The following is a 16,512-nucleotide window of genomic DNA, read 5'->3' as shown; positions in this document are numbered from 1 at the left end:
TCTACAGAACGCAAACCTTCCTCTGTCCTGGAAGGCATTTTACATCAAAAGTAGTGGAGACAGATGAGAACATTAAAATTGTTTTAAGCTATTAATAATAGATTTTTGCCAGTACTTTGTTAAGTTAATAAAGTAGATGATATAATAAGATGTGGCATCTCTTTTAATGCTATTTGTATCTCACTGTCTTTCTCTAACCCTCTCCAGTCTAGTTGGGTAATATCAGTAGAGTTAGCTATTGGACCAGAAGAAGGAATCAGCTACCTCACAGATAAGGGTTCAATGGTGAGTATGCACTCAGACAACTCATTTCAATCAAGGTAGAATTTTGCACTCAATCAGTCCTCAGTAAAAGTGTAGCCACATCAAAGTTCACTTCCTTTCAGATATGGTCTGATTTATGTATCTGGTCCAGCTAACAGGTGATCTAGCTCAGTATTTTTCATGGACTTAAGAAGGCTTTTCAGCACTACTGTACACTGCAGTAGTGCTGAAAAGCCTGCATGCTTTCAACTAAAGGCTAGACCGGCAATCCACCACACTGCCCTCTACTGGTTCACCTCTCCAGTAGACAGATTTTCTCGTGTCTTCCTACTTGCCCAAGTTCAAACAAATCTTGAAATGCCAGTGGTCAGGTAGTCTTTATTACAAACAGCATTCCCAGGGGGCCTTGAAATCCTTGAAGGTTTGCTAATTTGAGAGGGAAAAAAAATTCAAGGTTTTTAAAATAGACATAAACAGATGTAGATCATTGCAAGTGCTTGAATTTATATATTTTGTGCGAAAATAGAAATGATCTGCCTCTTATTGCTCAACCTAAAGAATATATTGTTTTGATTTGCTGTTAGAGAAGAGACCACATACTCAACCATCACTCCCAGCAGCACAATTGAGAAGTCTTCACACATTCAAGCCTCTTTCTCTCTCTCTCTTTTATTGTTGCCTGTGAGATTGTGTAAAACTTGTTAGTTCTCATTGAATACAAATTCTCTTGATCTTCGTCTCAAACTATGTTGCATTGGTTGCTTGAATTATCAGGGAATTGGGCGTGGAAAGTCTTTGAAAAGACCTTGAATTTAATGTTTAGGAAGGTGTGGCGACCCTACCCTATACAAAACAGATAATGTGTTCTCTATGTGGTATCACCATGTGATGTGGTAAGGAAATCTACACAGCTGCCTAAAGGCTACAGTTTTTCTGAAAATAACTTTGTGTCATATTCGCTGAAACTGTCATTATATTCTGAAAGAAGTGCATGAGACAGTTAATTCCCTCCTCCTCTTTCTACCTCTTTGTAATGGCATGCCCAACAATCGATCATGGTGTACCAAAAGTTACCAATCAGAGCCGAGAAGTTTCTTACACAGCTGTCAGTCATGTCAGAAACTGCTTGTGAACTGTAGTCAAACTGTCAAACTTGGCAGTGCTATTTCTCGCCTTAAATGTGTTCAGAAACATATTTTAGTGTACTGTTTTTGCTGTAAAATTAGAATGTCTGTGACCCAACTGCCACGTTGGTAATAGCTGACTGAAGTATGAAGCACTGCACATGGGCCGGGCCAGCTTTCTCATTTTACAGTACACTAAAATATGTTTCTGAAAACAATAGGCAACGCAGTAAGAGAATCTTGACTCGTATTTGATCAGCACTGCCTAGTTTGATAGTTTGACCGAAGTTCACATGGACATGATTGACAGCTGAGTGAGAGACTCCTCGGCTCTGTGTGAATATAGGGACAGTTTCAGCAAATATTAAAAGCCTTGTTTTTATAAAAGTTAACCACTGTAGTTTTGAGGAGGTGCTGGCTGCAGGGCCAACTCAAAATGCATGAAACGTCTGCACACCTGTAACTCCAGTGTTTAAATTAAGTTATTCAATTTCAAGTTAATGATGACAGACTGCCTGTCAAAATGTCTACAGTTAATTTAATAAGTCGATCATGGAGCGTGCCCCATTTGGCCTTCATAAACGCATTAAAATTCACTCTTGGTGACATTGTTCTTCTTGTGCTCCATGTGAAAAGACTGTGATTCCTGTGACTGGCATTGTTGTATGTAAAAATAGAAATACATGACTAACTAGTACCATGGAAAAAATGTCTCAACCCTGTGCTTTCTTGCATGAAAGATCTACAGTTCTTTGAAAAGCTCATTTCCACTAAGCTGAATAAAGGGCACCAACATATACAGTAGGTTATACATGGTTTTTAATATGTCTGTGTGTCTGTCTTTGTTTCAGCAGCCCACACACTTAGCTAATTTTAACCAGGTTCAGTCCATCCAGTACTCTGCTCTGGAAGAGAAGGACAGGAAAGGCATGCTGCAGCTAAACGTAGCAGGAGCTCCAGAGGTGAAAACACACACACACACTTGGCATATTACTCTCATGGCATTTCCATTGTGGAGTGGTTCTTTATTAAACATTACTTATTGCCTGTGGTTTGCATATTAGGTTTGCTGTTACACTTAATGCTGTATTAAAATTTGTAATGAACATCATATTTTAAGTTGTAGTAACAAACTGTCTGAAGTAAAAACATAAAAAGATGTACGGGAAAAAAGGAACAGCACACTGGAGGGTGAAGGCGGGTGTTGCCATCTGCACTTGAGTGTCGGTGTGAGTGTGTCTGTCGAGAGTGGGTGTGTGTTCGCAGCAGGCCCTACTAGCGGAAAAGCATGTGTGCATCAGAGTATCTGTGTAGGGATGTGTGTGTGTGTAAGACTGAGCGTGTGTATATGTGCACTGGTAGAAGACGTTACCCCAAATAAAGCTCTCATTGTGTCACTGTGAAACAACGCTCTGTCCCACTAATCCTCTGCGTGTGCGTGTGTGTAGCCCCTCACAGTCACCACGGCATCGCTGACTACGGCAGAAAACATGGCTGACTTGATTGACGGCTACTGTCGGCTCGTCTCCTTAGCTACACGCTCCTTCATTGTCAGAGTCCACAAAGGTAGGACGCACAACTACTCATGCATTTATTTCATGTTCACTGAGCTCCTTACATTTTAATTTTTTGGGGTCTTTGCAGCGTTATAATGACACAGTTCTGTGCAGCTAAATGATGATTGAGATCATTTTTTATATTTTTTGGACGGTAACAGAAGGAAATAACTATAAATAGTACCCAGGGTTGAAATTGCTGTCAGCCATCTTTCAAACAGTATCTTGGACTGACTGATGAGGCTTTGTCACTTTGAATAACCAGACTGTGTTTCGCTAGTCTTTTCTAAAAATAACTATAGCTACAAAGATGTAGTGCTAACATGAGGGCGGTCTGTTCTGTGTCTAATTCATGTGTTCATTTTATGTCTGCAGAGGGGGACAGAGCTCTGCCATCCATTCCCAAGTAAGTCAAAAGATCCTTTCTGTCTCATTACGCTCAGTATCGGGTAAAAACAAGGTGTCACTTTGCTATGAGACATAAAAGAGGTATAGTTAAGCTGCAGGTGTTACATAAGTTACATACATAATGCATTTTTAACCCTTTTTAGATCACAAAATTATCATTGCTTCATATTCTTATCTCATAATTCAATCATGTTTTCTTCCTGTAAAACAAAATATGACGTGCTACATAAGATGGTACCAACCACTTTGAACCAATAATATCACGACATCCACCCATCAGTCAGTCTGCGACCTTTAGGTGCATGGAGCTAAGATTAACTCGTTAGCAAACTAGCATCAGCATGCCGTGCAGGTGTGTCTTTGGGTGTTCCCACCTCAAACCTTATGTTACATTTCCCCCAACATACCTTGTTAATGTGTCATTCATTTTACAGTATACTGCCTCAGCCACTATTTGGAGCATACAATACACTTTGCCTCTCTTCCGTACAGATGCTGCTGTCCAGTCAGTCCCCATGGTTGTTGTGACACGCCCACTTTTTAACAATCAAATCAAAGTCCAGCGTTATATCCCACTTGCCTATCCTTTTTCACTGTGAAGTACATCACTATACTAAAGCTAGATACTCTTGAAATGTCATGTCATCTGGACTGTAACCTGAACAACATAGTTTTTTGTCTTAAGTGAATTTTATTTAGTGGTTCCACTCATTTTGAATTTGTTTTGAGGGAAATTTGAACAGCAGGTTTCAGCTTGTGCTAACAACTGTATTTTATTTTTCTTTAGCAGTCCTTGGGCTTGAATCCAGAGCAATATCTCAATCTTGATAATTTGATTTTAAGTCCTGGAATTGCCCATATTGTTGATACAATATTCTGTATTAGATAAAGACATGTGTTGTTAATTTTCTAATGTTTGACATAAAGCTACACACATGACAGGATGTGGGAGGGTCCTCCATTCCTCTGGGTGCACTACTATCTTCATAGCTATAACTGGAGACTCATCCAGAATACATTAGTTTGGGTTAATGTGGGCCAAAAACTGATCTTCTCATCTCTCATCCAGAGTTTCAAATCATGAGAGGCGGATGGAAAAACGGATGGACGGAGTACGGACCCGAGCTGTTTGCATCTCAGGTATAAACCCCTGTCTCGCTTTCTCTTTCTTTGTTGGTCTGTTTCTCCCCTGTTGATCTTCCTCTCCGTCTGCCGCTCTAAATGTCATGAATGACTGACTGCTAACAGTTAGATAAAGGGTTCATAGATATGTGTGCGTACCCTGTTTCCTCTATAAAGCCTCATCTGTGTGTGTGCAGTGAAGAGTCCTTGTCTCACCAGATGTCCACATGGAGAGCTTTAGTCACTGTCACTCTTCCTCTGCCCTGACTGTCCCGACTGACCTCTGACGAACTCACAGTTACACAGAATTTAATGAAAATAACCTCTAATATAGTATCAAGTCATTAAATAACACCTTTAACCTTATCTGTATATCTTCTAACAGTAAACTTATACTAATCTCCCTTTATTTCCCTCTGTGTGTGTTTCATGCTGCATGTGGCTTCTGCAGGTCACACTAGTGGCGATGGTAAACAACATTCTTTCTATTAACCATCCTGAATTAGTAACTCAATGGAATTCCCGCTCTATGTTTGCATTAAGCTCACTGTATGTGTGTACTGTATCTCTGTATCTGTGCCTGTAACGGTTTCGGCCTTATCCATGACTCAACCTGTTATTCTTCAACTTGTTTCTCTGGAAAGAATGAACCTTTCCATCCCTCCCCTTTCCTCTGCTCTGCGCCTCTCTCTCTGTCTCTCCCTTTCCCTCTCTGCATCTCTATTGTACTCTCCTCTCCTACATTCCTCGAGTGCAGCTGTTTTTATAGTCCATGAAAGTTTAAATTGTTGTGCATGTGTTTGGAATCGGGTATGGTGACGGTCTTTTGGAAAGGTACATCTGTCTGATGATGGTGTGTTTTCTGTTACTGTTGTCCTTTTCACTCTTGTTTGTCTGTGGATGTGTGTTCACAGAACTTCTTGAGTTGCATGCAGTGATTTTATTTGTGAGATTCTTATAGTGGAAATGTTGGATCGAAGTATGCTACAGCAACAAGGGTTATATTTGCAGCAGAGTTTTGATTGGTGCTGTGTCAGATAACCTCCAAGTTGAATGCTGTCTGGGTGACTCAATCTGTTATGTCAGTGTGGAGTTTTATTCGAGAGCTTCTTGTCAACTCTTCTCCTTCATCTCTTTTGTGTATGACCCACTGAGACTTAATGTTTCTTGGCTCTTTTTTCTCTCCCTCTTCACTGTGGCTCCACAGAAACGGATGACTATGCTGAGATCATAGATGAGGAGGACACCTATACCATGCCTTCAAGTAAGTGCTCACGACATGCACACAGACATTATGGGCAGCTAATGTTACACGCGGAGACACAGAGTGAAAGGATGTGCTTGTGCACTTGTGCTCTGTGGATCCCTTCAGACTTGTGCAGCATACTGTGGGGCGAATCCACAAAGAATGTATTGCGGCTGCAACCGCTACCTGGCCTGTCTCAAGGTGTGACTCACAAAAGATATTGTGGTAATGACGTCGTAGCGGAAACACACCCATAAGGTTTAACAGCTGAGTGCAAATTGCCCTTTTATTCTACATGTGGCAGAGTATAATTGTTGCACCAAGATCACAGTAGGCAGAACACTGACAGAAAGATAAAGAAAACTGAAATTAAAAAATTAAAATGTGACAGAGAGAAACCGTATTTAGGATTTAATATCCCCGTCTGTCAGTGCGCTTCAGTTCCCACCAACTCTATAAAGATGCTAATAATTTCAATGTAACTGAGTGTGGCTTTTAATGCTGTCTTTGCAGTGAGGCTTATTTGCATCAAAGGGCACCAAATGTATGCATGTTACCAACATTACACTATTTGCTCGGCAGCACAGTTAGGGGTGCGTTTCACCCTTTGCGGGCACTTTGAGAATGACATTTTTGCTGTCTTATATTTGCAAGTTTAGCAGCCGTAAAAGCTGTGTAAATTTTGTGAATTCGCCCGTGTGTGTGTGTGCATCAAAGTTCGGCAAGATGATGGATAGAGGATGACAGGTAGCCTTTTGTCAGGTCTGTACACGCTATGAATGTGTGTTTGGAGACAGATGATTTCTGCGTGTCTCTCAGCCGCACCCTGTGGTTGTTTATATTCGGTGAAAACATCATCAACTGACGAGCTTACACAATAAATAATATATTATTTAATCAAGTAATTGGTATTGTGAACTGTGGTGTGACCCAATCAGCATTGTTGAGAGTATCTTAAAATTCTGTGAATGAGCTGCTTTAAATATTTCATCACACTCCACCATACAGGAGGATTAAATTATAATTATAAATCTATTCAGGCTTCAGTTTTGAATTAAACTATTTTTAGACTGGTGGGTGAGGGATTGCAGGCGAAATAATGACTGAGGCTTGAATGAATCTACATTTTCCATGGTCACATGATGCCATCTTATATGAAAAAGGGGAAACCACTGGAACCACACGTTGTCTTTGTATTAATAGATCTGCAATCTATATTTGTTTCAGTGAGATGTCACAAGCTTCCTCAGACTGCTTTGAGACATCATATCAACGCAATGCTTACGTTACAGTGAACATTTTTTATCCTGCTTATTGCTATTATGATAGGTGTTGACATTAATCTAGAGGTTTGTCTGGCCTGAAGGCTTCTGTAGGATGTCTTTGCATTATCACCTGAAATTTTAAATATGAGCTTAAACATGAAAAGGGCCTGCTGTGTTGTTGCTGCGGCTGAGTGTTGCCTGCTCACCAGGTTAAGGACTGTTGTTCATATTACGCTGAGTGGTGATGCTACATAGGCAACATTTAGAGGCAGTGGAGATGTCACCGCTAATGTATGACAGGGAAAGCAGCTTACAAATATTCCCCATTTAACGCGCCTCAAAATGTTGCCTGGGTATCACAAGCCTAAGTTATTCCATGCAAACAGATTTCAACATGGCTTTGCTTTTTGACCATTCATAAATTATAGCCTTCATCAAAGTCTCGTGGGCAGTTGTAAACACAGAAAACGCATACAGAGAGCAAGTTGAGCAGCATAAAGAGAAAGCTAGATGTCCACTGGTAAACACGCTGCATGACTTTTTATAAGATCACACACTCAAACATGCAAAGCCAGCCAAGGTCACGTTAGCTGTTCATGTCTAGACTGACTCCATGTCTGTTTTGGTTCTGTTAAAAAGCAGGTTGCCAAGCAATAAAAGGGGTCAGTGTGGTGTTTACGTTGTGTTCGCATCATAAAATACACCTTTTATGAACTGTTGGAGCTAGTTAGGGGTGACAAGTGCTGTGCGTGTGTCGTGCATGATTTTGCCCCTCGTACATACACAACAGTAACAGCTAAATTTTAGTTTATTTTAAATGTTCTCGTTGATATAGTTTTGACATCATATTATAACAGCAAAATAGGTCAGTGTATTTAATGACAGTTGTCTTTATGAGCCTGTGATAATGCTGGAAGGTCAACTTAAATAAACTAAAATTTACCTTTAGACAAAACACCAAAAAGCTTTTAGTATCAAAGAACAAGTTATTATATGATACATGAAAATGGACATGCTGGTGATATAGTCACAGACATACAGAAACTAACTTAACCTAATTCATCTGCATCAGTCTAACACCTACAGTGCAATCATGGCAATTGTTAAAGACTGCAGTCACAGTTCATGGATCTCTGTACTCACAGCTAGTTATTTCTGTCTCCTATCACTAACCCGTTTTCCCAGAATACTATGGACTAGATCAAGGTAATGAGTCTGGCTGTATTGTGATGGCACTTTGATTTGGTGGTTGTTGTGATCCTTATTTTTATGTTTGCTTGCTACTGTAAAATAAAACTGAATTTGTTTCTGTATCTGTACCCTGTTGATTTGACCCCTCCTCTGTTGATGTTTGATGTGCTGTCAGTTTTGGGCTGAAATAATGGTAGCTGCAGAGCTCAACCCTCGTGGCTGGACAAGGATCTTCGTCTTTATTTTGCTGTTTAAAGAAAAAAAAGGACGAACAAACTGTATTCAGTTACGTGATCGTAAAGATCGACACCATTTGACAACATGCATGTTGTTGAAACCTGTTTACTGCTCAGGGTAACAGCTACATTTATATACCGTTTAACCAGGCAAGTTGACTCAGAGCATGTTCCTATTTACAACTTTAGCCTGGAAGAGGAAGTGAGTGAGGCAGAAGGGTTAAAATAGATGCATATATATATATGCATATATAAATACTGTTAACATTTCAAACCCAAACCACTAACACACAGGGTAGTCCCACTTCATTGTTTAACCATAATGATCTACTTTTTTAAGATCAGGTTACATGGGCGACATTTAGAGGCAGGGCACACACAGACATTAATTAGGGCCAACTGTATATTTTTGTTACTATACTATATGTTGCAACCTCATTTAGTCTCTTTCCCACTGCAGGCATTTTTATTGCCCGGCGTAGTTGTCTCTAAAGGTCGCACATGTGCAGGACATTTCACAACCAAACTGTATAAAAGAGAAGCCAGAGATTGGTTAAATCTCATATGCTTATGTATGCTCATATATCCTTATGCTGATTACATGGACAAAGTCAGGTCAACAGTGTCAGCAAACCACCAGTCTCTCAACAGCCAACACTTCACAGACCTTTTTGATCCGAATTTTCTTGACAAAAAAAAAAAAAATACAAAAGACCATTGACTGACTTTAATAACAGAGATACAAATGCACCACTGGACTTAAATCAGCCTGTGTGCTTTGAATTACTTGTCACAATTATACAATCCACCTGACTTTATCCATTTTACATTTGATTTCATGTGAATATTCATGTTCATATATACATTGAGTTTTACCGGCTGTAGTTCATCCGTGTTACATGGCATGTCTGGCTGTAGTTTGCTGATGCTGTTCTTGCATGCTGTTGACATTGAGCTATGCTGATCGCTATAAAACTAAGCTTGTCAAAGTAGGATGGTGAATTAACTTTATTCATCTGAAAGTTTAGGATAATTCAATTTGAATAGCAAAGACTCCGCCACAGACTGTATAAAAGTGAGTAGTAGATATCGCCACCATAACCCACTGGTTTGTGGAGAATTGTTTTGAAGCTAAGAGTTTGGCATTTTGGCAATTGCCATCTTGGTTTTTGGAACCAGAAGTGACCATATGTGGATGAGGAAACGTTTCACTGCGCCTGTATCTTGATTGACAGGACGCCATAATAGCAACTTGTCAATCACAAGGAAGCCAAGCCCTAAGGCATACCTTGCTTTATCGTCTGTTTTACTCTGAATGGGGCCATTATTTACAAAATAAACATCATGCTTTATGGAAGAAGACTTGAAACCAGCAACTGAGAACATAACTCATTAGGAAAATGTTTACTGAGGTAATAAATCAAGTGAGAAGTGTAGTCATTTTCTTATAGGCTTCTGTACAATTGTATTCCTTTTGCAACCAGTGGAGTTGCCCCCTGCTGGCCATTAGAAAGAATGCAGGATTAAGGCACTCCTGCCCTCACCTGGCTTTATACTTTTCAGACCTGAAAGCTATGCTCATTTCTTTTAGGGCTCCTACACAAGCCTTATCTTATTACCAACAAGGTTGGGTGCAGGGTGCTACTCTTGGGCTAACTTTCGAGGGCTTAGTGGCAAGTTGCATCTGACACTGCTTAGTGATCATACCCAGGACCATGTCATAGCCCACTTATCACAATTACCTTGTTCGGGGCAGATTTTCTCTGGGGCGTTGTTTTTTAAGTGTGTATGAAAATATTGTCTGTGGGACAGGTCGTACAGCTCTGAGTAGCCATGCACTAAAATGATTAACTTCTCCTCCTTATTTACTGATATATACTGAAAGAAGGAAAGCTCTCTGATGGCAGTGACTGGTTGTTCCTCTTCACATGACATGATGCTGCTGCATTCCAAAAGCTGAACTTGTTTATCTCAGGGCGCAGCCGTAGCACCCTGAAAAATAGGTGCTTGGGAGCACTTGCGCATCTCAACAGCGTCGAAACTGCTGCGAAACCTGCAGCATTTATCGGGGCTCTTGTACAGTCTGTGGTTGCACACATGAAATTGTCTGGTCTGTTTCCAGAGCTGCGTCTTCTTCAAATGGCAACTTTGTATGATTTACTGGAAGAAAGGTCTCGAAAGCTGATCATCAAAATCAGTTTGACGTTTTCTAAGGCAGATCTAAACAAACTCTACACACTGTGAAACACTCTGACAAGCTTAGTAAATGTAAGGGTCGACTAAGAAATCTATGTGCAGGCACTGATGCGTGTGTTTGATCTGAAGGTCTTCTCTGTTTGTGTGTCTCCATCTGTGTGTGTTTGTGTGTGCGCGCGTGTGTGTGTGTTCATGTCAATGTATATTGTGTGTGTATAGCACGGGACTATGAGATTCAGCGAGATCGTATTGAGTTGGGACGCTGCATAGGTGAGGGTCAGTTTGGAGACGTCCACCAAGGAGTCTACATCAGCCCGGTATGCACAGTGGTCTCTCTCTCACACACACGATCATTTAATGTCTTAACCAGTAAGGGGTTGACAGGTGACAAAAATGCAAACCCATGCTAATGTTGTAGCATTAAAGCATTCACTCGCATCTTTACAAACAAAACTGGTTCATCTTCTTACATTTAAAAGCAGAGAAATCTGCTGCTGACCTTATTATACATGTGTGTAATTAATGCTGCCTCTTTCTCACCCCCTTCGTCTTTGTTCTCTCACGCTCTGCTTGCAAAGTCACTTTGAAGCTAGACTAAAAAGAATGAACTGAACTTGAACTCACATCAGAATAACTGCACATATAGAGTATAGTTGTAACAGAAGAAAATGATGGGATGGGCTCGCCACTCTAAAACTGATATACTCACAAATCTCATGATTTACTTTGAATAGGCGACACACAAACAACATATATTCTCACTGCATTTTGATAGACAATAAATTTGCTTAATAAAAACAATTCTGTTGTAGTGCTGATTGTTTGCCTCGATCTATGTCTTGCAGGAGAACCCAGCTCTGTCTGTGGCAGTGAAGACGTGTAAGAACTCAACGTCAGACAGTGTCAGGGAAAAGTTTCTCCAAGAAGCATGTAAGTTGCTCTCTTATAAATTTGTGTAATAGCACTTTTAGTACAAAAAACTTAAAATCTGTTTGCGACTGACACATCCTCCCCCTTCTTCTTCTCTCCCTGCAGTGACCATGCGTCAGTTTGACCACCCTCATATAGTGAAGCTGATGGGAGTCATCACTGATAATCCAGTCTGGATCATCATGGAGCTCTGCACACTCGGAGAGGTAGGAAACTGATAAGAATTTGTGTAAACGTGCGCTCAAGGATAAATCAATTACTTGATCAAGAGAACATTAATAGGCAACAATATGATAATAAAAGATAGTTGTAGTATTTTTCTCAGCAAAAGACAAAACATTTGCTGTTTTTATGCTTCATTAATGTGAGAATTTGATGCTTTTTGTTGTTGTACATGATAATAAACTGAACAGCTTTGGCTTTTTGCACTGTTGGTCAGATAAAACATTACATTTGAAGACATCACAGGGCATGTTTTAATATTTTCTGACATTTTATTGACAAAACAGCAATAAACTAATCGAGGGCAAATTAATTTATAACAAAAATATTTGTTGGGTCTGGGTGTAAATCAGATTGTGAAAAATATCATCTGCAGGCAAACACTTTAACTGTGATTTAAAAAAAAAAATTTTAAGTATCTTTGTCATAATCAATAGCTCATTTCTGCTTTCCATTTTGCTCTTCACTTTGTAACAGTGAAGCGCCTTGAGCTGCGTTGACTTTTTCACCATCAAATTGTGTCCCTCTCCTCTCTCACGTCCTTTTATCTTTGTCTTTTTGTCCCATCCTCCATAGTTACGGTCATTCCTCCAGGTGAGGAAGTATAGTCTCGATTTGGCCACACTCATCTTGTACTCGTACCAGCTCAGCATGGCACTGGCATATCTGGAGAGCAAGCGCTTCGTACACAGGTATGTATTCAACCCCAATATACAAGAACAATTTAAAATATTAAAGTTAATATTCCACTACTAGTAGTGCTAAGGGGCCACAGCAGCAATTACATTAAATCGTTAAATCATTAATTTACCAAATAATTAGTGTTTCTAAATGATCATTAGGCAGCTTTATTTAGGCATGTATAATAATGTAGGGCAGTCGGATGTCAAGGAATATTTTTTTATGGCAAATGTATATATTCTGTAAACCACAGCCCAGTGTTGCCACCTACTGGAAGAATTGCAATGTATTTACTGCTAAAAAAAGAAATGTGTGGAAAAATATTGTCATGTTGATGCCCAGAACTTCTCGTAAAGAATGAAGCATACTAGCGATCTTATCATGATGTTATTCTAAAAGCTACGCAAGATGTATTTTATTACGTTATGTGACAGGTGTTCGGTCATGTAGATAAATAGAATTAATGTCAGCATGTCTTCATTTTGGTTCTGTCCTCCTCAGGGACATCGCAGCGCGGAACGTGTTGGTGTCGACAGTCGACTGTGTAAAACTTGGCGACTTTGGTTTGTCTCGATACATGGAAGATAGCTCTTATTATAAAGGTAAATATAACACCTCTCTACACGCACAGCGTTCCCATAAATGTGCACTTCACCATCTGCTTGTCTTTGGTCTTTCACAACACATAGCGGAATTTACAATTATTATTCATTGGATGGACGTGAGCAGAGCTGACTATTAAAGTGTGACACAGCTCTCCTGATCTTTGTTTTTCAGCCTCTAAAGGTAAACTGCCTATTAAATGGATGGCTCCAGAATCCATCAACTTCAGACGATTTACCACAGCCAGTGACGTCTGGATGTTTGGTAAGTTTGATTCTGTGTTTTCTTCCTTTCATTATTTCTGTGTCAGTTTTGTCCTGATGTTTTGATGTTTTTAGCTTTGCAGAAAGCTGTGCAGAATTTAAGAGCCAGTCAGAGGCTGTAGTGAGTGAGTGAGTTTTTATATTTTTCTGTCTTCCCATAGGCGTCTGTATGTGGGAGATCCTCATGTTCGGCATCAAGCCTTTCCAGGGTGTGAAGAACAACGACGTCATAGGCAGGATAGAGAACGGCGAGCGGCTGGCGATGCCCCCCCAGTGCCCTCCTACTCTCTACAGCTTGATGACAAAGTGTTGGTCGTATGATCCCAGCAAGAGGCCACGCTTCACTGAACTCAAAACACAACTGAGGTACTGAATGGAGTGTGGTTTGAGAGTGTGCGAGTGTCTTTGTGTGTTTCTGCACCTGTGATTGGGGGTTCAGTGTCTTGCTCAAGGACACAAACCGCCAATACGCTACCTCTTGAGCATTGTGAGAATGGTGAATTATATCTATGTATGCTTTACCTCAGCTGAAGAGGCATACAGTGTATATGTTTCCAGTGCACGAGGCATTGCTTGTCCCTCATAGTGAGCTTTAGGTGTGATGCACTGAGTGAAAGAAGCTTGTAGAATGACATTACATGTGGGAAAAAAAGATCCAGTGGCACATTTTTACATTATTTTTTTAATTTGCACATAAAAATTGGAACAAAAAATGTATGTTTTTACTCAGACAGCCTCCCAATAGATCTCCCCCCAACACAGCCCATCTTTGATTTCTGCACTCAGTTATTTTCTTCTAATGACCTACTGTTATCGTAATTTTTTTTATATACAAACAGTAAAATACCAGTAGGAACAACATAAAAGTGAACAAGAATTGAGAATTCCACAAATTCTATAATCAGAAATAGAAAAAAGGAGCAGAATAAGTGATAATTGAAATAAAAATGTTAGTAAATTATAATCCTAAGAAACGATACAATAAAAGGAAACATACGTAACATCAAACTGGCCACAGACATACATGCAAATCCATTACACAATCAGGTGATTACAGATGGTCCAACATCTGGAAGGGGTTAAGCTTATGGCCTCTTTTACTGACCATTCACAAAGTCCAGGTATTGCCCCCATTCCTGATCATCGTTTTCCTCCTGGTTAGTTGACTGAACCTTACCTTCACTGGGGGAAAATGTGTATGGACTATGATTCTCCCACCCAGCACAGGAGCTGTATGAATCCAATCTGTATCAGATATAGGAGATCATTTGGGATCACCAAAAACGTAGAAACTAGGAGAGAATTCTCAGACTAAGTTTCAAAATTTGACTTTCAATCTGTCATTTAAAAGTGAAGTTATGATATTTGATCATTGTGAATCCCACTGCCTGTTGTTCTTTTCCATATTCTCAGTCATAGTTAAGATAAAGGAATGAAACACAGTAAACTATATTTTCCTGAGGAAGTGTTTCCTTATGCCTGCCTAACAGCAGGTGTCACTGTTTGCATTAATTAGAATAATCTGTCAAGATGAATGGAGCAGACAAAAACCTTCAGCAAATATTATACGTTTAAAATTAAGTAACATACTTTAGCCATTATCTTTGGCTGATGGTTAAACATTAAAGATGGACAATCAGATACAGACGGGTGAGCAGAAAGGCAGTGACGTTATCCAGCTGAGGTCATATTTACATGCTTGCTTGTTTTCACTGAGATGGCAGACTGAAACTATCTTGGCAGGAAGGTGCGTGTTGTTTTCTCTGATTTAATCTTAGTTCAAAATACTACATTAATTTTTTTTTAATTTAATAAGAGATGTGGAGGCAATGGGGAAGTCAATTCCTGAGATGATACATGTGTATTGTATTATATATTACTCCAAACTGAAGTTTGTGGATAAAAACATATATTCACATTTTCTGAATATTACAAACATGTTTATTTTTGACAGCAGCTGCAGTTAGTGAAGTATTACATTTTCCAATACCTTCTCTGCAGCAGGGTCATGTACAGCGCTGTGTTGAGTTTTTATTGTTGTTTTGCTTGAATCCATTCGACTGCAATTGCTTTCATCTTTAAGGATGTTTGACCTTGTTTGCACTCATACTGAAAGATTAATAAAAGATTGCTAGTACATTTTTACCCTGGTATGTACACAAAGGACGACAGTTTCTACATGTTTCAACACTTTGACCTCATAGTGATTGGATATTAAATGGAGTACACAGCCAAAACATTACTACCGTAATGCTTGACAGACTGCACTTTACCTCCTGTTTGGGCTGATGGCATTACGGTCGTCATGGTAAAAGAGATGTGATGATGACAGAGATAAATTAAATGAGATATCTTGGTCACGCCTCGCTTCCTCGTTGAATGATACATCACTGCCTTGTTAGTAGCTTTGCCCGTAGACAGATCTGGAAAAGGAGAGAGATGTAATCCATCAAGAGACAATATCCCGGGCATATTGTGATCAGATAAGGCAGAGCTAGACAACACTCAACACAATTGCTGTAAATGCTGCGTAAGTCATCACTGTGATGTTTAACACCGGAATGGTCCAAGTTTTCATGAGTCAAACTATGTCATACAAGTAACTGAGTCAGACCATTTGTGAAATGTTTCATTAAATATAGCGAGAGCTGCACTCTTAAGACTCAAACAAAATCTTTAATTTTAATCCCATGAACACTAGAGCATGGTGTCAGTCATCATTAGGTGCCAAAGGGAGAGGAAAAGCTCTATAAACCTGACATGTTTTAGGATTTATGCAAGTCAGTGTGCGGTTATGGTGTGTGCTTATAATGCAAATCATTGGATGCTTACAGTCAAAACCCCCAGCATTCAGATCATAATTTTCCCCAACATGCATTCACTAAGATTCAACCAGATGAATTTAAATAAATTGAGGTATGTTCATGTTCATGTGAGGCTTGATAAGATCTTTGGCTCTGCTTTGTGTAACAGAGCTGGGACTCCTGTCAGGACAGAGATACAAGCAGCAGTAATATTTTAGTAATTTAGTAAAAACACATTTTGTTTGACTTGAAAGAAAATTAGTGGTTTCCTTTCCACTATATTTCCATTCATCAGAGGTAAGCAGGGGTACAGTAGGAGTAAGGCTTTTCCCGGCCACCATGAATCAGCAATTCATAACCATTTAGACATGAACAGACCTGAAGATTTTTGCCAGTGATGC

The 16,512-nt window shown here is 39.7% G+C and overlaps 1 protein-coding gene across 22 annotated transcripts in view; it reads left to right on the top strand.

Annotated features, from left to right (window-relative positions):
* LOC117266168 (focal adhesion kinase 1-like) overlaps positions 1–16,512 on the top strand; it is an 84,725-nt gene that overhangs the window by 33,799 nt on the left and 34,414 nt on the right. For 8 of the 22 annotated variants that reach the window (XR_013492217.1, XM_078171888.1, XM_078171889.1 and 5 more), the window contains 15 exons: positions 208–285; positions 2,240–2,350; positions 2,837–2,954; positions 3,320–3,350; positions 4,422–4,492; positions 4,926–4,943; positions 5,682–5,738; positions 8,171–8,191; positions 10,828–10,925; positions 11,454–11,538; positions 11,644–11,744; positions 12,337–12,452; positions 12,943–13,043; positions 13,219–13,308; positions 13,469–13,673. Coding sequence is in view for 20 of the 22 variants with exons in the window: in XM_078171888.1 (XP_078028014.1) it covers positions 208–285; positions 2,240–2,350; positions 2,837–2,954; positions 3,320–3,350; positions 4,422–4,492; positions 4,926–4,943; positions 5,682–5,738; positions 8,171–8,191; positions 10,828–10,925; positions 11,454–11,538; positions 11,644–11,744; positions 12,337–12,452; positions 12,943–13,043; positions 13,219–13,308; positions 13,469–13,673 (1,301 nt within the window). In the remaining 2 variants the exon portion in view is untranslated. Of the gene's footprint in view, positions 1–207; positions 286–2,239; positions 2,351–2,836; positions 2,955–3,319; positions 3,351–4,421; positions 4,493–4,925; positions 4,944–5,179; positions 5,309–5,681; positions 5,739–8,170; positions 8,192–10,827; positions 10,926–11,453; positions 11,539–11,643; positions 11,745–12,336; positions 12,453–12,942; positions 13,044–13,218; positions 13,309–13,468; positions 13,674–16,512 lie in introns of those variants that run through there. The other 14 variants (XM_033641180.2, XM_078171894.1, XM_078171886.1 and 11 more) reach the window with 9 other exon arrangements.

The sequence above is a fragment of the Epinephelus lanceolatus genome, chromosome 10, assembly GCF_041903045.1.
Source record: "Epinephelus lanceolatus isolate andai-2023 chromosome 10, ASM4190304v1, whole genome shotgun sequence".
NCBI classification, from domain to species: Eukaryota; Metazoa; Chordata; class Actinopteri; order Perciformes; family Serranidae; genus Epinephelus; species Epinephelus lanceolatus.
The sequence above is the reverse complement of the archived record's forward strand: the minus strand, read 5'-3'. Positions and strand labels throughout refer to the sequence as shown.